This window comes from Ammodytes marinus, assembly GCF_949987685.1.
Source record: "Ammodytes marinus genome assembly, chromosome: 1".
In the NCBI taxonomy this organism is placed as follows: Eukaryota; Metazoa; Chordata; class Actinopteri; order Uranoscopiformes; family Ammodytidae; genus Ammodytes; species Ammodytes marinus.
In genome coordinates, this window is record NC_137230.1 from 28,832,455 (window position 1) to 28,857,202 (window position 24,748).

At 40.0% G+C, this 24,748-nt stretch overlaps 1 protein-coding gene across 1 annotated transcript; it reads right to left on the bottom strand.

Annotated features, from left to right (window-relative positions):
* Nucleotides 1-3,656: 3,656 nt before the first annotated feature.
* On the bottom strand, nt 3,657-4,829 carry socs4 (suppressor of cytokine signaling 4; the record flags this gene model as incomplete). The annotated part of the gene is made up of 1 exon (XM_080031221.1): nt 3,657-4,829. One exon carries the CDS (start codon nt 4,827-4,829, stop codon nt 3,657-3,659), a length of 1,173 nt encoding a protein of 390 aa, XP_079887347.1.
* Between the last annotated feature and the right edge of the window lie 19,919 nt (nt 4,830-24,748).

The following is a 24,748-nucleotide window of genomic DNA, read 5'->3' on the forward strand; positions in this document are numbered from 1 at the left end:
TCCCGCGCTGCGTTGAAAACAAGGAAAGACAGCGTCACAACTCCCGCCAGCTACGTCATGACGCAAGTATAAGCCCCTCCTACGTCTGAGGCACGCTGCAGGAGAGTCAAAATTTGAGTATTTTTTGTGTGAATCTGTCTGTCGTGCACTATTATTTACTATCTATGGTCGTGCATCATGGAAGAAGTAATTTTACTTGGTAAGTTATATATTTTATGGGAGTAAAAGTAGTAATACAACAAATAAAAGTTATATGCGACAAGTGAAATGATTGCATTCAAAATGGTACAAGAATGTTAGCAGTGGAATATAGGCTAGGTTACTTAAAGTAGGGCTACCATATAGGCTATAAAAGTACTCATTGTGTAGAAATTAATTATTTTATTAGATAGCTGTTAGATTAATGTATCAAATATGCATTGTTTAAATGTTTTAGCCATAGGGAAAATAAACCATAAAAAAAGGGGGCGCCCTTAGCTCAGTCACTATTAGTCATTTTAATAGTAGGCATAGTACTAATTAATAAATGCCATAGCACCCATTGGCTGACTCTACTCCCCTGTTTGAGCCATGGGTTTGAGCACTGTCTCTGAGGAAAATGTGATTAGTGCAACAGGAAGTAGGCTACTCTGTTGGCAGACAGCTGGGTATCTAAATATTACATCACTGAAATATAATAGTATGAGCATGTACAACAGGACTGGTGCATGTGCTTTAGGCTCCATCTGGTCCTCAAAACATGCAAACAACAATGTTTTATTTCTCAGATTTGGATATCAAACATATCATGAAGCTAATGTAACACTAGACGCTTGCTTTGAGCTGCTGAAAAACGATGCTCGCTAACTGGATCATACAAGACAGCATTAATATTTCATGTTTGTGGTTCAGGAAAATCGATAGATATGGCTCCTGACTCCTGTCCACTAACTGAGCCTTGGTGTTTCTCACACAGAGGCAGACTTTGTTGGGTGTGTGAGATATAAGTTCATCCAAGTTGCCTCACTCTTGTTTACTTCTATTGATTTGTATCGCCCTATCCTTACTCATGTCAGAGTGATTCTCATAAGGAGCAGAATTAATCCTACATTTCCCATAACGCCATTCCCAAAGCTAATGGCAAGTTTCCTTTAGACTCTGCACCTCTGGTTTGTAATCCAAACTTTATGTTATAAGTGTGTATTGTCCATGAAAAGTTAACTACCTTCATGTGTAAAATCAGTGGCATCCACCTTTAAGTAAGACTATCGTTCTGTAATGGAGTTATTCATTAAATCTCCTTTGACAGTGAAAAACGTGGCCGCTAATAATCTCTTTCGTCTAACAGAAAATGTTTATATTATGGGAGAATTTACAGGGATGTTTATCCTTGTTCACTTCTAGCAAGCCAACATGCATAATTAAACTGAAGCAGCTAAATGGAATTCAAACATCATTTACCTATACCTGTGTGTTTCCTATTGTGATGTGTCAAAATATCTCCTATTTAAAAGGCCTATTTAGCCTTTAACTGTGAGCAGATGTCTCTGATTGTTGTCATGGAAGCACGGCTCTCAGTTGTGAGATAGTCTGCGTGTAGAGTGGCTAAATTTGTAGGCGTACATTTAATCTATTTCAGTGAAAAACATCCTATCTCCGTGGACAAACCAGGTCTAAACTGAATCAGTGTAATTGAAATAGAGAACATTAAAGAATATATAGGCAAGCACAAACCAGACACTTTACTCTAACAAATACTAAAGAAAAAATGTATTAAACTTTTTCGTACCTGAAAACCTAATTGCCGTGTATGATGAATATTTCATGCACTGTTTGGTATTCATACAAAAAACCCCAGGACACATTTGTTTTAACACTTCTAGTTGGAGGGCGAAGTTGGCTGAATGACACATGAATCAATTTTGAAATTTGAATTCCAACCCAGTTATGAAGGGGAGAGGGGAGTAGTCTTTTTCATGTTCTTATCTCTCTATTTGCTCAGCAGAAGCACTGGCATTTAGAGGTGTCCTTTGCAGAGAGTGTGATGAATTGTTTTCAGAGTGATACTTCTAAAGAAAGCATTTTCCATACCATTAGCCTGTCTTACTTTGACACGGCCCACAAATGCAGCGTGAAAAGGCATGGATACGCATGACTTGAGCTGCACCATTAAATCGGTCCAGAACAAACAAAAGGAAAAAGAACCCGAGAAAGAGGCAGGATAAATGGCATTTATTTGTTTGTGTGTCAATGTGGTGAATGCAATATATGCCTCCAGGGGGATCACAGTGATTCAAATACTTTGACAATAGTGCTTGATCCTATGGTGTACCATTCTCCACTCCATCATCTAAACAGTGTTCAAGAAGAACACTTGTGAATGCTGCAGAGGCACAACTCATGTTAAAACAACATATACAGTTAAAGCCAAGATTGCATTGTTAAGAAGCTGCTGTGTTGTGTAAAGACAGACAATTGAAGCAGATTAGGTTTTCCAAAGATCAGATCGGTGCAGTTGTGCCGTCCTCTTGTGGCTGCGGAGAAGAATGCAATCCCAATAGAACGAGCTCAAGTCCTCATTAGAAGGAGCTGACATTTGTGCTTGTTTAGAGCTGTTGAAAGCCACAGTGACATGGTGTTTTTACTGTTTTTGATACAGATCATCAATATAGTCTCTTTTTCAGTCACTATGTATCCCTAATGATTGCAAACAGAGTGCTTGAACCCAAACTCAAGCTGAAAAAACCTTGAGTCCTTTCCTCTTGACAGCGTCTGACTCAACTTTCAAATGAGAAGGCAAATGTGCTGCGTGATACATCAGGTATTGACATTCCCTCAATCTTCTTCTTCTCCAAAAGTCTTTAGAGAGAGAGATTTAGTTAAAAAGGTCAATTAGTTAGATAACACCATGATTTTCAATGAAATTTCAGGATCACTCTACCTTCCAAAGGTTTAAAGATTTTGTTAAGCTGGAAAGTTAATTAAGAATGAATGTTTTATTAATATTACTAGGTGCAGTTGGAGTGTCTGTACCTCTAACCTTTGACAGCATTGGTTCTGTGCAGGACAAGGCCACAGCAAAGCATCACCTTTTATCTGATAATAAAGTACATGAAAGGACATATGGTCTCAGCAAGATTCAATGAAAGGTGCAGTTATTTTAGTGGCCACTAGAGACACTAAATGCTCAACAAGGAAACTCTGAATAAGCTAAAATCAAGTGAAAAATACTTGTGCTTCAAGAGTCAGTATTTTTGGGGCAAATTTGCCCAATGACAGGTGTCTCAGCATATCACAGCTGTAGCTATTGCTTCCTTGACCCATGATTCCTTGACCCTGGTTTGAGTAACTGTCAAGATGACTGGAAGCAGCAGACCTTAATCCCATCCCTCAGTACTTTAGGAGAACGTAAAAGACATTAGGTCCACATGTTCTTATATGGATCTAGACCTGTAGCATGATCCTTTGTAGGTTTGGTTCATACTTCATCATCATTGGTCCATCCATATCTTGGAGTATCAAGATCAACAAGCATCTTATAAAACTCTCCAGTTCTGCACCTTAAATACCTCAAATATCTACAACAGAAATGCTACCTAAAATTCAATTTGCCAAGACAACCTGCCTTTGTTTGTCCTATCTTTGCCTCTCATGGTAAGAGGTGCTACTTTGGACAGTCACACAGCACAGGCTCCATCACACTTAATGTGGTACTGACGGAGGAATTCCCTGAGCTGAGCTGGCAGCAGCAGACTGTCTATGCCCTGGTAGGTGGTGCGGCTACAGATCACAGCCCTGCTCAGGTGCTGCAGGGTGAAAGGGAAGGTCCTTTGTAGCGGCCGGGAAAGGAGGGGTTCAAAGAAGAGGCAGGTGGCCGGGTCACTGTAGTGTCTTATTAGTCCTGTCACACTGGGATCCCGGTACATGCACGGGTCGCGCACATCAAAGCTGAAACGCTTGTCGTTCTGCTCGATCCGTGCGTGAAGGGAGCGGCTGTAGCGGCGGAAGCTGACCGAGAATAGAAACTCGTCCTGGGCAGAGTCTCGGAGCAGAAACGTTCCCTCCGGTTTGCCCTCCAGTAGCTCTTCAGCCTCAAAGCGGTTCAATACGCCCCAGTAACAGGAGCTGTTGTTGATCTGAAGCAGATCTGGGACCAGAATATAGTCAGTGTGGCCCTCTACTCCCCCATGAGGACAAGAAGGGTCCCAATCCTCCAGACTAGTGCTTCCAGGCCCAGGAGAGCAGCAGATGTCGTCCCATGAGAGGGGGGTCAGTGGTGGGGAGGTAGAGGACGATGAGACACTGGGTTTGAGGGGAGCCTCCATGTCTTTAAGGGCATTTGAGTGGGGATTTTTAATAAGGTGCCAACATCGGGCCAGTTCAGATTTGGGCGAGAAAGGACACTTGTCCTGCATGAGCTCTGAGACGTGGATCTTGCGTTTGGACCAGAAGAGCACCGAGAAGGGTCGTGACGAGCCCGAAGCGTGGTGGAGATGGTGGTGGTGGTGGTGGTGCGTGCGTAGAGGAAAACACTGGCCCACTGCATCCTGAAACTTCTGCCGCAGAGAGCGGTGGGACAAGGCCTTTCGACAAACAACGTCAATGTCTGCAGAAGTCAATGCATCCCCAAGACCGTTGCAGCTACACTTTCTCTCTCTGCGCCGCCTCGAACAGGACGTTGACCGCACGCCCAGCTCCTCCATCCCGTCCGCCTCCAACCCTCCGGGACTTGACCCGTTGCGAGAGCTCCGGGAGCGTTTCTTTCCCCGCCACACATAACTGTCTGCACTCCAACTGCGGAAGCCACTTTTGGGACGCGCGTCTGAGCCTCGTGGCTTCTTGTCTGACATGATGTCTTCTTCTTCTGACTCTGTTGCACAATTAAAAAACAAAAATCTTGGTCAAAACAGGATTTTAGGACCATACCTTATATCATTTACACATTCATGAATTGAATGCTTACATATTTCATAAATGTAAGCATTTTTGAAATGTGCTTACAAGAAGTAGTTGATTATTAAAAAAGTTGGTTTTAATAGAAATGTCTAAAAGGGAAATGGAAGCAAAAGGCACAGACACAACATTATCCCATTGTCTCACAAATGTCCACACAGGTTCTCTTTCAGACTATTTAATTTTTTTTTGTTGCCACACTGGACTCTTTACTTTATAAATGTAATGTATTATTATGAATTTTGATCACACCCAAAAATAAACGTTCAAGAATGCACAATTGCTATTTAATCATTTAGTACAAGACTAACAGAATGATGTGGAGTCTTACTGATTCTTTCTGATCTCCAGTGGAAAGAAATCAAATTAAGACTGCAGAGTTCAGAAACAGCCCACAGACGCAAATGGATCCGTTTCCGCAATGCCCCAGAAATTGGTTTAACATCTACCCAGGCAGCAGACCTTTCAGGCTTCATTCAAAGAGAAGACAGTTGTGTGAACTAATTCCAAAGTTATTGTTTTACCACTTAACTGTTAAAGTCTGTTGCAGCAGTTGGCAGAGATGGTTACTGATAAAACAAAATCTAGTGAAACTGAATATAAGGCTAGTAATCACTCTATGGTGTTTGTTAATAACTCTTTGTAGCTAAATGCAAGAGATTATCTTACCTTCCAAACAGTTTCAGAATTACAGCTCCAAATCCATGCTTTGACCAGTTGGTCACTCACTGCACATTAACGGACATGTGTGACCAGCCTGCAGCCTCTCCAGCTCTAACAGACAGCAGACTGTTCTGCTTCCTATATAATTATGATGCCAAATCCCCGAGGGGGCAGCAGTTTCCTCCCCGCCAGGGCCGGGTCTGAATGAATGAGGGGAGGTGGAGAGGGTCCGGGCGGGGAGAGGGGTAGGAGGGGCCACGGAGAGTGGAGTCTCAGGTTTATTACATTGAGACATCCTCTTCTCTCTCTCTCTCTCTCTCTCTCTCTCTCTCTCTCTCAGATTTCTTTACACATTCATTGACAAATCCCATCTCCGAGAAACAAAAGAGAGAAAAAGGTAACCAGAGGTTTGAGAGTGCTTCCCATTCACAAAGTGAATTATTTCTGCATGTAATTCTATTACTTCATGGCATGCTGATTTAAGTGGTTTTAATTCCATCAGAGGCCAATAGCTTAACTTTAAGAATAAAAGCACATTACTTTTATTTTTTTATTTTTTTTATCAGTTAAAGTCCGTCTGTAGAGGATGTCAAACTACAAACAGATTATTTCTCAGGTTTACTGCTAGTGGACTACTGTGGTTTTACACTCCACCTGCATTGGCTGTTTGGCATAGCATACTCTGCCTAATTAACAATTCAGCCCAGTAGAGGAAACAACCACACATTTTAAAAAGCTTCACTTATTGATTGAATAACCTTTTGAGTTTCCCAGTTAAAACTTCCAGCAAGTGCCGTTGAAAGAACTCATCTGTCAAGGTGATGTCATGAAGGAGCTATACTTGCTATTGATGACATTTTGGAAGATATATAATTCATGAAACAAATAGACTACATCTATCAGACGAATAATATTACTCCCAGTGGTTCAGTGTGTTTGAGTGTCTGTGTGTTTGTGTGTGCCTCCTTTCATCTCACGCAGATAAAGGATAGTCATCAATAAATGCCTGACATCTCAGATAATGTAGTGACACTCAACTTCCTCTTAACTGAATATTTAATGCTCTTCACATTATCACACAGCGCAACCGGATGAAAACGCCACATGTTCTGGCAAACTACCAGATCAATTTATTTGACTTAAAAAAGAAGTAAGGACTCTGAAAACTAAGCTGTCAATACTAGTTGTGATGAAGGGACTGGACATCTCCGGGTTGCTGTGTGCTAAATGCTACCACCACCATGTTCACAATGACAATGTCATTCAGTATAACAATGATGATAATATTAATATATAACTTTATTTCTATAGCGCCTTTCATGCATATTGTTTGGCCAAATATGAGTTAAGTTGAGTTTATTTGATATGTCAGCTAATCCAAGAGCCATCTGGGGCATCATTATGTGTACTTAATAGGTAATCTGTTTACATCAGAGGAAGATTACTGCTGCTAGGCAACACATTTCCATCATGTCATTCACAGATTCTCAGAAACTCACCATTTACCGCACTCGCCATGAAACATTCGGCTTCTTCATTGATTTGGCAGAGTAATCGCTTGGTGTAGACACAAGTTTAAACATGCATGCACGTGCGCGCACAGACACACACACACACACGCACTTTGGATATCAATCTAAATAGGCAACACACTACAACAAACCACTAGCAGTGATCTAATGAGTAAAGTTGTAAAAGTTGAGTTGGTTGTTGATTCGGTTTCATAAAAAACAAACAGCTGACAGTATCTCCACGTTTGCAAAGTATTAAAGTTTCTAATGTAAAAACCTTGCCCTTACAAATATTATTTGGTCAGATTTTTTACAGTATAACCACACAAGCCTGCCCGTGCGTGTCTGCTGTACCAATACACAGACGGATACAACTTATTGCCATTTTAGAAGGTGTGTCAGTGGGGTAGGGTTCAGAGGTTTGTGCAGGGAGTGCCTGCAGTGGTGGGTGAAATTCAGTCGGCCCATTAACCTGCTGCAGCCAGGACTGGACCCGGGGCTCGTATCAGTCCACATTACAGAGGCATCGATCTCAAGGAGCAGCACAGCCAACAGCAACGTTCATGAATAATTGATGGCGCTCTGATTGAATGGAGACTGTACTCTGCTTGTATTTTTATATGAAGGCTATTACAGATTTTATTGACATTAATGCAGCCGGAGGGGGAGGGGGTGGGGGTTGAAACTACAAAATGCATGTGTTACAGTTTGCAGAGGCAGTTTGGTTGCACTCAGCAATGGATACACACATGTATGCGCTTTCATCTTCTGTGAAATCATCATATCTACTGATTTTGGTTTATATTCTTTTAAATTGCTCACTGTAGGCCTATTGGTGTCCTACAGGGAGGCAGTGCTGGGCTCATACCATCACAGATCTGCATTTTTCATAGGTGAAGTGGTCATATCTTAAGCAGCTCTTATCAATATTTGATATCAACAATTGATTACATGCATTTGACTATAGTTACTGTACATGTTCCCTCAGCTCTAAACAGCATTTTAGCATCTTTCAGCTCATTGTTTTGATTTTCCAGGCGGCAACTTAACTATTTTGGTAGCTTTATGTCCCACTGTACACTACCTGCCCAGCACCAAACGGCAGACAAAGTTAGCATAGCTGGTGAACACAATGGAGCTCTTAACAACTAAAGAGCGGGATATTTCCCCCAGGGGGGTGATGGAGAACCAGAGCTGAATGAAAAGTTATTGTCGGGCCGACATACATTAGATGGGCACAAAAATAAATCAAAATGAATGTTACTGTAATGTTGACATATCTTCATATTATAAAATTGACAATATGTCAGTGTGTACTGGCCCCCCCAAGTAGCCTAAATAAAATCAGTTAAAGCAGTTTTTACATGGATTAAATACACCTGCTTCAGCTATCTGCAGGATCTGAAGTGGTTTGGATACTGATTGACTCCTAGGCTCTTAACCACTACACTGATCACAATTGGACTAAACGTCAAGGTGCAGAATTATTTAAAAAAATACATTATTTAATTTATGGTTAACTTAATTCAAGTAATGTGGTTTAAATGACAGAAACACTATCTGTTGTGTGTGTATGCATTTGTCTTTGAAACATCCCAGTGTGTGTGTGTGTGTGTGTGTGTGTGTGTGTATGTGTGTGTGTGTGTGTGTTGGCTGAGAGGCAGTACGCGATCATGTGCATTATAGAGATGGTAAATTGAATCAGCAGTGAGTCTCTGGCTCCACTGGTCTCAGTTGTTTCCATTGATTTGTATCAGAAGACTCATCTGACCAACGGCAGCGCTGCATCTCTCACTTTAGATACCACAGGCTCTCGTTACATCTCGCTTAACAAAATATTCCACCTTTTTTTGTGACCACGCAGCAACCTGAGATATCAGAGATTGGCCTCAGAGCAGAGCGGATGCTAAAAACGTCCTTCAGTGTCCTTCTGTTTGCTCAGCGTTTTTCAATTCGTTGTGCCCTTGTTTTATTCTGTTGGTAAATCATTTTGCTATTTTGAGCTTTTTTAATTTTTTCTAATTCAACTATTACTACTTCTCTTTAATGTAATAATTTGCCATTTTAAATAAAACATCTCAGCTCCCAGATCCCTGGCTTTAACCAGCGGGGGTTAATTAAGGGACTACCGATAAATTACTTTCAATGCCTTTATGTTGACTGGCCTAAATTGGTAAACAATATAAACATTTGCTAAGGTTTAGATACTGGCCCTTTACTTAAAAGAAAACATCTTTTTACTTCACTATAGATGCTACTCTCCCTATTCTAAAACCTAACTCTTAATCCCAATGAGATTTTTTTTTTAGTTCGGCTACATTGACAAGATTGTTAGAATTTAAGTACTTTTTCTCTGTGCTCCTACTTTAACTGTAGGCTTCGAGTGCCTCTTCTCCATATTAAGACGGCACATGTTTGTGTGGATCATATGCACATTGTTTTGTAGCTATTAAGACACAGACGGGCCAGGTCTGGATATTCATCTGTTGCGGACATGTGAGCCGCCGTATCCACTTTCCTCAGGGGAGGTTTATTTATGCCTGCAGCCGCTCTGCTTCCCGCAAGCAAGGTGCATCTAGAGAGGCTTCTCCTCTCTGTCATATTAGAATGAGCGTAACCCAAGCCAGGATGGACACTGGGATCAGCCCGTGCGCACACACACACACACACACACACACCTATAGGTATTTCCAGTATAGACCTACAATGTAAAGAGAAACTTTGTTTACAAGAAAACTTAACATCACAGTTAAGTCAAAGCATCACCGTAGGCTATTGTGGAAAGAGGTCAAAGTAATAAATCTACTGACTGCAATTCCTTCCTTATCATTTTGTTTTAAAGCATTTCAAAATCTGCATTACTGAATTGTTTGCATCAATATTTATTGGTGTCTTTTCCCCAAACTTTACAGCACTTCACTGCTCCATTTATTGTATTAGTCAATGGAATAGCAGCAAAAATATGTTCATGTCATCTGGCTGCTTGTGTGTGTGTTTCTGGCAGAACGTGTGATACAAACACTTATGAGGAAATCAAAGCATTGCAACCACTAGCCAGAAAAAACACCACAAGGAACCTTTAACACAAAGATGCTTTCCAACGTATAAACTCAATGCCAATAAAATCTAATTCTGAAACTGTCTGCAACCACGGATGGAAGCGCACATGCTCAATGCTGTAATTGCACTTGCACATGTCGGCCTTGCTGTGCTCACTGTGATGCAATACACTGAGGCTGTGACTGGAGGCAGCATCATTCCCCAACCCCCTTTCATTGCCGTTCTTTCAGACAGGACAGCAGGATGTGAGTCAACAGTCATTTACACTCCATCAGATCCTCATGTCAAGATGCATTGACAGGACGTAACGGCATCTGAAACAATATTAAGCGGATAAAGAGGATGGAACTCCAACCAGATAACAGAGTTATTTCTTATTATCATCAAGCTCCCTTCATTTTAAAACTACAGCCTTGCTTTAAGACCAACACACTTTATTTAACACTTTATTTTATGAACTGATGGTTACAAAATACAGACTTATTAAGTATTAAAGGTGAAGTAAGCGGTTTATTTATGTTAATATAAGTGTTAAATCGCTCTTTATTCATACAGTGATCACTTACATAATGTGCGCGTTTCATAAAGCCGATCTCTCAGTCAGCTGCTCTGCATGTAATCGGCTAATAAACTTATTGGAGGATCCCGAATTTTTTATCCAATCACAAGAGAGAACGCTACAAACCGACACTCGTCTCACTCATGGTCTCACTGCCGGTGCACGCCAGAGCAACAAATGGGTGAATGTTTATGCGCCTACAGTGGCGGAGCAGGTAAAAATCCTTCCCAATGTCTGTTTTGATGGTTTTTATCATGTTTTATCACACTTATGGATCTGAGATGATGCTAGATAACTCGCTGCTCGAAGACCGCAGTGCATTAATGTGGTGACGTAGGGACGAGCGAGGTTGCAGTAACTGACAGGAAGTTAGCTAAAAGAACCATTCCGCTTACAGCACCTTTTAAAGTGGGCAAAATTCTCTTTATTTGGGGTTCACTGAAGAAAAGGTTCCAAATTTTGTTGAAAGCCTGGTTATGCCTGCGCCTTTAAAGCTAAAAAGAAAAATAATGGAATGATTTTGGATCTAAGGACGGTGGTGACAACCTTCCATTACAAGAAAGCGCATACATTGTTCTACAAAATATCAAAGAAATTCCTTCAACTTAGATGTGTTTCAGGATCCATCTAAACCCTCGCAGGGAGGGATGAAGTTACAATGAATTATTAGTCATCAGAAAGAAACTGCAGTGAAACAAGAAACTTCATACCTCGAAAAGCTAAATATTTCAGCTGAGTCATGATCTGATCTAATATCTGTTTGACTTTGTCCGTCCGACATTCATCACAATACTTCCTGTATACCTTGAGTTAAAACACTGATATTACGTTTCTCTGTCTCATAATGTATCTTAAGTGCCATTTGTCCTGACCGAATCCTTTAATTCTGGGTGACAGCTTAATAATATGGAACTGTATTGATCAAGAGAGGAAATTCCTTTTCCGGTCCTCCCCCCTTCAAAGGTCAGAGGTCAAGGTTCTTTAAGAAACATGAGGTCACTGCTCTGGATTTAGTGTTGACGCTAGTGATTTCTGGCACAGAAAATAAAAACTCTTATTTCCCCTTTTGGCTCTTTAAAACAGCTAAAATCGATGATATGAATGATGAATGCAATTGCAGGTTGCACTGGAACATCAGAGTGAGATTGTCTTTCCATTTCCAGGGAGTTTCCTTCCTCTGCTGCTACTAAAGTGTTTAGTTATATCCTGAGAGCCATGAGTGGTGTTGCAGTTGGTGGGTTTAAACGTATAGAAACCACATACTCTATATGTTGGCCTACAAACTTAAACAAGAATAATGTTCAAATTGAGCATTTCAGGTATTGGAGCATCACTCATCATGCTCTGTATTATCAAATCAAGAACATTATTAGTTCCCCAAAGCAATGTAAACCACAAATACTGTGACAAACCCAAGACCCATTTCCTGACACCCATTATATCATTAGCCACCACAGTAACCACTACATTTTTACGACTTAAGCACATTTCACCAATTAAAGTACTCAACGTAACAATGGCCTTCTTTGCGGAGAAGCAGTCTGACCAAGTCTTCGATAATTATACTTCAGCCAATAACTACCATTAGAGGATACAAACCAAAAGAGCAGCTGCTTGTCTGCTTTGCTGTGCCGTAGGCCGGACACTTAGTATTGATTAACTTTGGATGTAATTGTGTACTTTTGGGAGCTCTTATCACAGCCTATCCCACTATGATTAAAAACTAAAATGATTTCAGTTGCACTGATTTCTAAATACACAACTTCTCGAACAGTGAAGTAAGTGAAACTCAGACAGTTTGGCCTACATGTGTGCGTGTAGTTTGTCTGAAACTGACAGACAGTCCACGAGAGAATCTCCGACAGCCTCTCTGTTTCTCTGCAGCTTTATCGGCCGGCTTACATCCTGCCTTGTCTCCGGCCCTCTAATGCACGGAGGAGGAAGCCGGGAAAGGGGATCATTTGAAAGAGCTTGTATGTCTCTCACTCGCCATGTAAACATTTGCAAACCCCACCGAAAATCAATAGCAGAGAGGAGAAATTCCAGTAACTCTGGGTCTGTTCGCATAGCTTGTCTTACAGCGGAAGTGTGAGCACCGGTGTCACAAACACATTAGCATACAGAGACAGCCATGAAACGTGGTCTTTTCTAAATCTGTTTAGCGTGCCATTGGTAATAATTTTTTAATAATTAATTAAATAGGTGTGTAATGTGAGAAGAGTCACCTGTAAATATCACCTGCAAGTCAACAGTTCTACAGCATTTACCTCCAAGTGTTGGTTGGTTTATACATTTGTATCCATTTTCCAGTCCAATGTTGTTTTTCTTTGTAAAGACAGCTATTACTGAGTTCTCTCCAGCTTTGAATATTCGTTATATTGTAACTAGCATTTTATCTTTTGTTTCACTGATATAGGACTTCTTGTTGAAGGGAGCCAATTATAAATTAGTGGTGATCCCCCCCATCTATTTTATATTTGTAGTGGTGGCATGTAACTGGCATGTACAATCACTTAAGTACTGCACTTGAATACAATTCTGAGGACTTTTGTAGTAAGTCTATTCTATGCTAGTGTAGGCCTACTTTATATTTGTACTCAACTATATTTCAGAAGCAAATATTGTACATTTTGCTTTACTACATTTATATAGTTCCTTAAGTTCCTGGATACTTTGCTTGTTTAGATTGTAAATTAATTAAAGATTAAAAAACTAATAAATTCTGGTACATTAATAAAACTAATTGTAGTAATCAAAATTACACTATTACCACCGTAACCAGCTGCACCATTAAAGTGATGAACACATTAAACAGACATATAATAAACATTATTTTGTAAAAGCATAATGATAATACCTACATAATTATTTTACATTTGGTACTTCAAGTATATTTGGATGCTTCTAATTGTAATTTTTGAATGCAGGACTTTGGTGGTATAACACATTTTCTTAAATAAAAAAATGTAATACTCATTCACTAGCTCTAATAAAGTATATTATGTTATTTGAGTGGAATAAAAACCTGTAGCCCGTTCGCTTGAGGGTGGACACAGGCAGGCACCTAAGCCCTGCTGTGCGATGAAACACATGCAGTCATCATTGTGGCTATGATACCACAAGTTGTTAATCACCTATAAAACCATTACATCTGCTGTATAGCAGCAGGCAGTTATCTCCCATCTGTTATCTGGAAGCTTCTATAATCGTAAGGCTGATGTAAAATGATTGGACAGCGGGGTTGATGATAACCGTCCCCAGGTGGCACGTTTCAAATTAAGAAAAAAAAAACACAATTTGGTAATGGTTATAAAAGAGGGTCATTTTAACTTTTGCTCAATACTATGAGTTGTCTAAGCAAAATGTTAAGTGGCCATCTGTTCATAAAAACAACTGCAATTCAGGCATTTTATCAACATTTAAAATGGTGGAAAACAACATTTAAGATTCAACAGAAAACCTCATCTCCAAAGAAGAGTTACCAAAAAAATTAACAGCTGTTGTGTGTATCTGCACCTACATTATAACCAAATTTAATTCAATTGTTTTCCACACTACCCCATTGCCTGCAGCAAGCTGGGTCTGAATACAATGTGTTTGGCTGCATTATACAGTAGATGGCAGCAGTGCTACAAGTCTTAGACATTGAAAAAGACTGAGAAACAGTGATGCACTAAGTTTTACTTGCTGACAAAGCTAGATAGCCTATGTGTCCTCATGTCTTATCTACTGGGTTACGTTTTAGATTATTGCAAATGCAAGACCACAAATAGATTAGAAAACACTTAACAATGCTTTAATTTTCCATTCTCCAAAATGATTAGGATGTCATCCCATACTATTTCATAGCATAATACTTGATATCAACTAATCACAGAAAAAAAGTAATTGTTCTCTTCATATTATTAGGCTTGGAGTTAAAAGGGCATATAATTAGATACTTCACTTAACTTAATCCATAAATGTCTCATGTAAAATGCTATATGTTTTTTCCAGTCTGCTCTTACATTGTATATGTCATTAAAGGAACCTGTCCTGTCCCTATACCTGGCCTGTATTACAACATTGTTCTTCTTAACTCTTAACTCGCTTCTGAAAAACAAGAAAAAAATGTAGGCCTTAAAGGTGCCTTTTTTGGTGCACATAACATCTGAGAACATAAGGGAAAATGTACATTTAAAAGATTTGTGAGTCTGTATGACCTCACACCGAGCTGTTTCAACCGGTTTCATCATGTATTCTGTCCCTTCAACACGAAGTGGAGATGTAACTATGGATTTATTCGTCCTGAAAAATGAGCAAACAACTTGTAAGTGACGTGTCACAATAAATCAATGACATCATTCAGTTCAGATCAAGACTTGGCCGCTGCTTAGAGAATGTGTCAGCTCCCATCACTCATTCATTAGTTTTTCCATTCACACTTAGGAGTTAGAGCCAATCCCAGCATGCACCGAGGGCAAGCCAGGATAAAACTCTCTGACCAGTTAATCACAGGGCGAATGCATTACACACCAACATCATTACATTCTACAGTCCTGCTGTTTGAAGTGTGAAAATAAAACTGTCACAAAATACAAAATAAAGACTCACTCAGGATGACAGTAAAATATGTGTTCTATAAAGAGATGAAAGTTTTTGTAAATTGCATTAAAGCTAAAATAGTCCAGTTATTAAAAAGAGTGCTCAAATACATTTTCCACAGTGGCACAGCACAGAAGTCACAAATATCTTCCTTTTTTTTGCAGTATTTGGAAGCAATCCAATACCACAGTTTTGCTTTCTGCAGATTAAAATGTATTTCATTCTTTACAAACGATCCCTCTGACATTCAGTAATAACCTGAAGTGTCAGCTAAAAAAAATATTTAAATTCTGCTTTCCAGCTTCCATTTAATCACTTTTCTCTCAGAGGGCAATATCGCTTTTATTTTTACATTTTACAGAGTCCTTTGTATAATTTTGCTTGGAGCAAACAGTTTAGATAATAAATTAAACCTTTGCACTCTAAATTTGCACAACAAAACTAAGATTAACCTGTCAAGCATTTTTGCTGGAGCAACAGAATCACACTCCTTTTAAGATGTCAGTCCAGGCTGACAAATTACAAAGGCTGAGACTTCATTTTCAAAGAAACATGACTAATTTACCTGCTCATCCCGAATAGCAGCTAGCTATCTGAAGTTGATAAAGGGCCAGAAAAAGGAAATACATTTAGACTAAGTTAATGCAAATATATGAGTATTTAATTTGGTCTTGAACTGCACAAAGTGTCAATTGTGTTATTGAAGCTTTATTATTCAAAATCAGACCCACACAACTAGTTAACACTTCACAATGTTGGTCACTTGAGGGCATAGAACACTCCATTATGAGCTGAAAAACACAAATATCAGATTAATTATCTGATTAATTATTATTATAGGGAGCAAACAGGTGGAGGCAGCAGGTACAAAGCTCCATGTTCATCATGTGATAATAAAGCAAGAGCATTCAGTTGGCTGACATAGTACAGCAATCTTTCTATTTGGATTCAGCCACTACAAGCCTTGTGAAACATGTTTGTTGGTCTGTACACATGGCTTGTTTACTTGTCACTCCGAGCTGTCAGTTCATGTTGACACAAGCTGCATGTGCTGCATTGTGTGATGAATGCAAACCACGCCAAGCTGGCTGTGGCACTGTGCTGGTCTGATTTTGGAGCGCACCCAGTATTATGAGGACATGGGACAGTGTGAAATAGTGTCAGCTAGAATGAATAAATGGACTGAGAAAAAAAATTCATTAGCATTTATGCTGAAAAAATCTTCTCATTAGCCTATTGCATTCTTTATGATGTTACTCAGATTTAAAATACTAGCTACCCTCTTTAATAATACAACAGGGAGATATTTACTATTTAACCCTTTAGAGGTACATAGAAGCTATATTTTCTAGCATTAGGTCAGCGTGTTTTGCCATGCAACGCATTTGCTCCACAGGATGAGCACCATAGGCGCTTTATCACATTTTCCTGCACATTAGGCCACTGAAGAGGGCATTTTCCACCACCAAGAGTAGGCTAGCCTATTATAAGTACTTGTGTTTTCTGCTGAATGATTTTGGCCCATCTGGAACTCCATACATGGAAACCAAGGAGAAAGATAATCTATAAGGGAAAAAAAAATGGGATTAATTGCAAATAAATAGCCTATAAAAAATGTCGGCTATTGGTGGATTACAAATAGAAAAACAGCATGGTTGTCAAAAGTGTAGGCCTACTACATAGCCTACATCTGTATTTTATGAAATGAATTAATTATGATCAGAATTAGGCCACTATAATTTAGAAAAAAAAGTGTCAAGCATAAATAATTAGATAACAGTGTGGTAATGTGATTCTGAGCACTGTCTGTCAGCATCAGGTAGATTACATTAAATCCTTGCTACTGGGAGAGGCTGGCTGTGATGTGAAAACTGCCACCCCAGAGAGACGTGTGTGTGTGTGTGTGTGTGTATGTGTGTGTGTGTGTGTGTGTGTGTGTGTGTGTGTGTGTGTGTGTGTGTGTGTGTGTGTGTGTGCGCGCGCGCGGGGCCGGGCACGGCGGATTCCCATCACAACCAAGATGGCGGCAGAGCGGACAGCCGGTTCGGCACACTGACTGACAGACAGAAGAAGCAGAAACCTCGTTGTGTTTGGACAGCTAATGGTCAGAGTATTTAGACAGAAAAAAATTATTACAGCAACAACAGGTCGACTTCTAATTTTTTCCCCCGTCAATGACATTGCTGTGATGAAACAACGCCGTTAGACGACACCGGCCGAAGTTGTGTGCGCGAGGACTAATTTGACGTCCACGAGCGGGGTAAGCACAAAATGATGAACCGTTATAGTAACTGACAGGGATTTGACCGACCGCAGCCGGCTACAACAAGCTATAAATCCTGTATGCTAGCTCTTGCCTCCTCACTTTGTGGTGTCTATTTGTTTACATGTCTGTTTTATCTTTATCCAATTTATTGCCAATAACAATTGTGCACTTGAATGTCGTTTGACCCGATGCCCGTCATGCTTCTCCCCACCCCTCGCTGGTTCATCCTTGTCTGAAGCTAAGTAATATGCCACAGGTTGTTGGCCATCAACGCCAATTCTCGTGAATATTTTCAGTCACCTATGCTGTGTGCGTGAGTATGTGATGCAGGCGACACACTTGTCACACCACAATAAACCTCTGAGGTCTGATTTGTCCGGTGATGTCTGTTTAAAGGCACTCGCGTGCGGTCGTTCAGACACTAAAAATAACCCAAAACATAACCCTCTCTTTGTGCACCCCAGTGCCTAGGGATATTTTAGGTTGTTCGGTTTATACTTTGCCTCAGAAAAGAATACCCCTCATTGTAACCTTCTTATTATGCTGTAACAGTGATTTCATGATTTAATGTCTTGTTTTGTGAATCATTAAAAGTCCAGACCATAAGACTGCCAGTAGTTTTCACAGGAATTATTTTTAAAGCTGTCAGTTGTGGTGCAACAAGGGAAAAAGAGAGTTCACCAAAGGGTGCTGAGTGCAATGCTATTGTAGCTTTGCCATGAAAGCCCATGTGTACGCTTGTGGGAGGCTTCCACTGGTATTATTGTTGCATCACTCACTACACATCTTCTTACGTGAGATATTTGAGGAAAACTGAGCTGCAGAAATGGGAAAGTCCAATTGGAGTGTAGTACATTTTTCCTTTCTGATAGTAGAATTCAGACAGGAGCAGGACAGAGCAGTGGCGTCAGCTGGCGTCGGGGATCGACAAGCTGAGGGTTGACTTCCCAAAGAATTCCCCTCTGCATCGTTTAGTGGTGTCGCACGGGACAGGCAAGTCTGGTCAAATCACATATGTGACAGAAATACTCGCAAGCCTGTGATTTAAAAACCTCAGCTCCACATTCCAGAAAGGTAACCTACACTGTCATTCCATGAAGCCTCTGCCTGTTGGGCTTTTTTTCTGTTGCTTTTCATTCAAGTGTCTCTTGAATTCCTCAGTGCCAATTGTGTTGTGATGGATGGGATGTTTTTCTGCTGTCTTTATCGCCTTGTCTGTTCACGTTCAGAGGGGCAATGGAAAGAAAGAATTTCAAAGTATTTCAAATGTAGCCACTGTTGTCTGGCACACAAGAGCCAAATGGCATGGATTAATCGCATAGGTTGCTGAATGGGGTGTGAAGTCTTGTGCAGGTCTGAGAGGAGGATTTACGACACTGAGTGAAAAAGATCAAAGGACAAACAGCGTAGACGTGTCTGCAGCCTCGCTTCTTGAAGGATACGGTGAACCCTTAGTAACCCTGATTCTTCTTACCCTGACACCAGCCTCAGGGTTAATGCCTGCTGCTGTCCACCTATAATTGTCAACAAATATTCCCTCCTGTGGCAATGGTCTGTTTTAATACCTCCTGAAGGCATTGGGTGCATGTTTTTTTCCATCTTGCGTAATTCAGTGAAACAAACAAAAGTCGGCAAATCCCACTTCACAGAGCAGCCAGCTACAGAGTGTAAGTGCTCACCCCTTCTCATAGTTGAGGAATATTTGTGTGTTTTTCAATTTAGTAATGACTTTAAGTTGTTCTTCATAACAGCACATGCTAAATGCCTGAACTGTAGATCGTAATAACTATTTATTTGGTGGTAGTGAGTTGAAGTTTAATGGTGTAGTCTTCTTTCAAAGGTTTGATTGAATCTCCAAGTAGTTCAGAAGTTTGGCCTCAGAAACTACAAGCACATACGGTATTTGGTCATATCTTTATGTTGTTATTATATATGTTCTTGTATTATTTATAATAATAATAATAACCTTTTTTTGTTAAGCACTTTTCAAAACAAAGGTACAAAGTGTCATTAATGCAATGTAAACTAATAATCAGCTGCACTACGCTAGTCATAATTTATCAACAAATAAATGCTTGTTTATCCAAAAATCTAAATTTTGCCTTTTGAGTCAAACAGCCACCGCTCTGTGAATGTCCCTGGAGAGATTAACATGGCAACTCTTACGGTGACAGTGGTCCGGTATTCACAAAAATACTAAGTTCTCTGCGTTCCTGGTGTAGCTGTAGCAGAGGTTTGAAACCGCTATGAAGTGTTTCCTTTTAGTTTTACCCCCTCCATCAGTGATGCACAGCAGGTCAATGTGTTAAGCTACAGAAGCTTACAACCTACTTTAGCCCATAGTGAGTGAGTAGGTTAGCCTGGCTCCGCCCGCCTACCTAGTTCCGCTCAATTTTCATTTCACTTCAGTAGTCAGTCTGGGTGTGCGGTGTGTTCATGGAATTCTGCTCGTCCAGATTTTTGGTTATCCAATCAGCGAACAGAGCGAGTGGCTGAGAACGATGACGTCGAAGTCGCGCTCCAGTTTCAGTTGAATGCTGCGTTCCTTTATACTCGGAAATCGGAAATTTCCGACTTTGTAGTTCCGAGTTCCGACCTGTCTGTGTTCCAGTGCATCTACTCGGGAAAGTATGGACGCCTACAACCTATCTCGGTACCGGTAGATCCATAGACTACAATATGTAGTGAAGTCGGAAATTTCCATACGTCTGACCAAACGTTATGCGATTGGTTGGCTAATCCAGAGTTGCACTGGGCAAATCCAATAGTTTTAAACTTCAACAGACACCCGCCTCCAAGTGAGTGAACGTTTGTCAATTACAGCACTTCCAGACCTTCTGTACAAATGAAATGAAGTACGATGGTCTGGTAGCACCAGGCTATTAGGTTACACTAGGAGGTAATATCTCATTCATTAAAAATAATTTTTTTCAGATATTTGGTGCCAAGTTATGAATATTTGATTGCTTGCTCCAACAGACACATTTGTGAGTGCAAACAATTGGTATGGTATTGAGGTATAACACCCTGCAGCAGAATATGCCAGTAACCTAACATCTTAAAGACCTGTTGGAAGCAGAACTGATGTTTCAGAGATTCAACAGATTGTGTCTTGAAGGTTACAGCACAGCGTGGTCGTCATTTCAATTCTATGGAGCCAACAGGAGACGCTGTACCAGAAAATAAAACCTGCTATATTTTACATGGAGAACAACTGAGAATGGGATTACAACACAGTTCCCAGGGAATCCAATCCACAAACACCAATTAGCTGTAAGCTCACAGTATTGTCTGCAGAGAGAAAGGTTGAGAAAGGCAGGATGTGTTCTCAGTTGGTGGGTGGCATCTGGTGTTAGGCATGATGAATTTTGGGGCGTTGGGCACTGATCTCATCCTTTTAGAGAGATTTATAGCTCCTAGAAGACAACAATCCGTTTGACTTGGTTCAGTTGTTCCTGCTTTATATCTGGGAATTCATTCAGCAGTCTGAAATATATATATGTGAATTCAGTAGGTAAAGTTTGATTCACTCCGTAGTATGGACGTAAAAGTACATGACTCAAATAAGTGCATAGTTAGATAAAAATGACTGGAAAACTACATAGGAAAATTGTTTAACAATCAACAGTAATAAAATCAACTTCATATCATTGGTAATAGTAATGTAGAAAAGGCTGAATGGTGCTTTGGAAACATAGAGTTTTTTCAAACAAAACGCTACTTCAAGGAAACTTTTGGTTTTATAGATCTAACTGAAAGTTGTTTGGGTGAAGCCTTGCTGAAGTCAGTGGTCCAATAGTGAAGGCTGTATAGCTAATTGACTGATTTTTTACCGACCAAGTCAAATGTGCTGCAATGGCCCTAAGCATTTCCATCATTAGAAAAAAATACAGCAAATGGAAATGTTTTGGGCCGTTGTAGCATGTTTGCCCTTGTCGGCCACTGTAGAATTTTACATTATTCTGCTGCTGCTGATGCTGCTGCTGTGTGGTACTCACAAGGGTAAAAGATTATTCCCCATTGTTCCCATCATGCAGACAGAAATGGCTCCTACAATCAGTAAGCAAGCTGCAAATAAAAAGAGGTCGCATTGGTAAACAAATGTCTGTGCAAATGACTTTGTCTAACAAAGGAGAAACACCAGCCGTAAGAAGGGTTTTCTGCCAACAAGGGAATTCAGAGATCAGGCTGGGAGAGAGGACAGGTTGATGAGGTCGGGTTTCCATTGGACACACATGGCTAGTTCCCACAGGGCTCTTCATTTGCACTTCCCTGTGCTAATACTGTACACCCCAACATGATGGTAACCTCTTGTATAGTGTTGCGGCCTGGGAATTGTGATCCCAGTATTTACCTTGATATCTCTATGCTGAAATGACCTTGAAATGCATTACTTGCTTTCGTGTCTAAATGGTGGCTCGGATAAATGTCAGTGACATGGTGTGCAGAATCTTTCAATGGAAAATAAGATGTGAAGTTCCATCTTTTATCAAAGCCTGTCTTGCAAAAGTCAGAGGAACATCAAGCAGCAGGAACGTCAAGTGAAGAAAAAAGATGCAATGTAAAAAAGCATCAACAACAATACCACTGGGCCAAAACCTTCCTGAAATGGCTGCATGCAGCATATTGTCGTTCTATATGTAGTATGCTATATGCCCAAACAGGAACTAGTATCCTCAGCCTTGATCCATCATCTATATACAGCAGTGGTTTTCAAACTGTGGGGTTATGGCAGGGGGGGCGCGGATGAATATGTGAAAAAAAAAAAATCTAAATTTAAAAAAAAAAAAATTATTTATTTTTTTGAGTTTGTGTTTTTATATTAAGATCATGGCATAGCTGGACAAGAGTTCTTCTGCTTCGTTCCTCTTACTGCATTTAAATGCATTCATTATATTACAGAGAAATAGGTCTTGTTAAAGAAAAAGACCGCCAAGCCCAACCCAGAGGACCCTGCACAATTTTCTTAATTTTAAATTAATATTTTTATGGAAAATCCATGTGTCCTTCTTCAATAACTTCTAATTCATCAGACCCAGTGTCTCCAAATTATTTGTTCACACAAAATTCCTCATATTTAGCCTCTTAATTTTCCTCTCAAAATGCACCAGGTTCATGCATTTCACTTTTAAAAGGTGAAACAAAAATCTCCCGGGGGGGCATACCCCCGGACCCCGCTAGGAGGGTCTGGTTCTCCACTGGCTACTATTTTCCTCCAGCAGGACATTGGAGGCACTAGCGAAAAAACACTGGATGTGTGAATGACATTTAACTAGTCAATAATTTGGGCAAGTCTGTCTGTCTATCTTTCTCACTCCGCTGCACACTCAGTTACTACTATCCATGCTTAAAGGAAGCAGGATTAAAACACTGGATTTAGATGTTAAAATGTATACAACATTTTTTAGAATGTTTCAAAAATATGTTTAAATTTGTAAAATAATTAAAAGATTTTTCAAAACACAGGGATTTAGAAAAAAAAAATGGGGGGGGGGGGGGCTCCGCTGAAATTTGTTCTCTGAGGGGGGGCTCACTCTCTCACACTTTGAAAACCCCTGATATACAGTATAGTATATAGATATATATAGTTCGGTCAACACATACAATAAAGTACAAGGTATGTGTGATTTCAATGGGTGGCTGACTGTAGACTAGAGAGAATATGGTTCACAAGGCGCGCAACCGAATAAAATGGATTGAGTGCTTAAATAAATCATTGGTATTGAGTTTTGTCTGGGCCGAGACTGATGAATCTGTCTGAATGATACATTTGTTACTAGCTAATCGCATATTGGTATAAGTGTGTGTAAGTTAGGAGATAAGCCAAAACAAATCGCAGATGGGGTGGGGATTATTGTTGCATCTTTCTCTCCTTTGTGACCTGTCACACATGTACCACATGTGTCTCCCTGTGTTGTGTCCAATGATACATTTTTATAAATGGAGGACTATTTGTTCCAAGAAACACATATAATGCTGGAAGTTATGAATGCCACTGCCCCTTTAGGTTTTTCACCCAGCTTATTCGTAATATCTTCTTTTGTTTATTTTTTTCTAGATTTGATCAGATAATGATGTTAGTAGTAGCATCAGTTGCTGGCTGTAGAAGTTGATGATGATGATCCATCATAGTTGTTTCTTAATTATCCACGAACACAAACACATCCCAGTCTCCATTGCCCTAAACTTGAGTCAAGATTCAAAACATATTTTGAAATGTAGGTCGAGACCTTGTACAAAGTTTTTCAAGGCACTTGGTATGCTGCTCACCGATACTTTTATACTGACGCACCTCATATTACCATTAGCATATTCATGTTAGGTATAGGTTAGTCCCTGCCTAGCATGGCATAAAGTGCGAACGATGACATTGCTATTTCCATTTTCTACCCATTGATCCTCTGGTCTACACAGCTAATATAATTATGATCTGTTACATTGGTCTCATTGCTCATTTTAAAGGCAAATAGTGATCGTGGATGGATAAAACATCCGTGCCCTGCCCTCCCCCTGTTTGACAAGTGCTTCACTTTGAAGATTTAATTATGAAGTCAAGGAGAGTTATTCTGAAGGCAAAAATAGGTGTCATAGCTGCAGCTAAACCTTTACTATTTTCACTGAAAAAGCAGAGCACTCTGTCACGCAGTAACCTTGATGTTTGTTTGAAAGTAGTTTTAGATGTGAAGACACTTCAGAAGTCCCATCTCAGTAATTATTTAGTAGGAATATTCTGTACGCCTCTAGATTGGAAATATAGACACAAATATAATAAACGGCTACTGTGGTTTAAGAGTTTTCCCAAAGGTGATTTATTTCATTTTATTTGAATAGTTGTAAAGGTAGCCACTTTTGCGATGTTGTTGAGAATTAGCACTTTCTTTAAATTCTGAAGTGAAACCTACATGTCACAACATTAATTCTCCCACAATTTTCAGCCAAATCTTTACAAAAGCTCCAATGTGAAATGTAAACAGCTAACTGTAAGTCTGCCAACATCAATGATGATTCACAAATCCTTAATCCAACCAAATCCTGGAACCTGCTGCTTAAAACTTCTTTCATTTCATCATGGTTGTTCCCAGTCACAATGTCTAGCTCTGTTTGTGTTGCCAGGTTTATCATAATTATTGCATTCTAATCCGTTTGAATCTAATTTATCAGATCTGCTGAGAT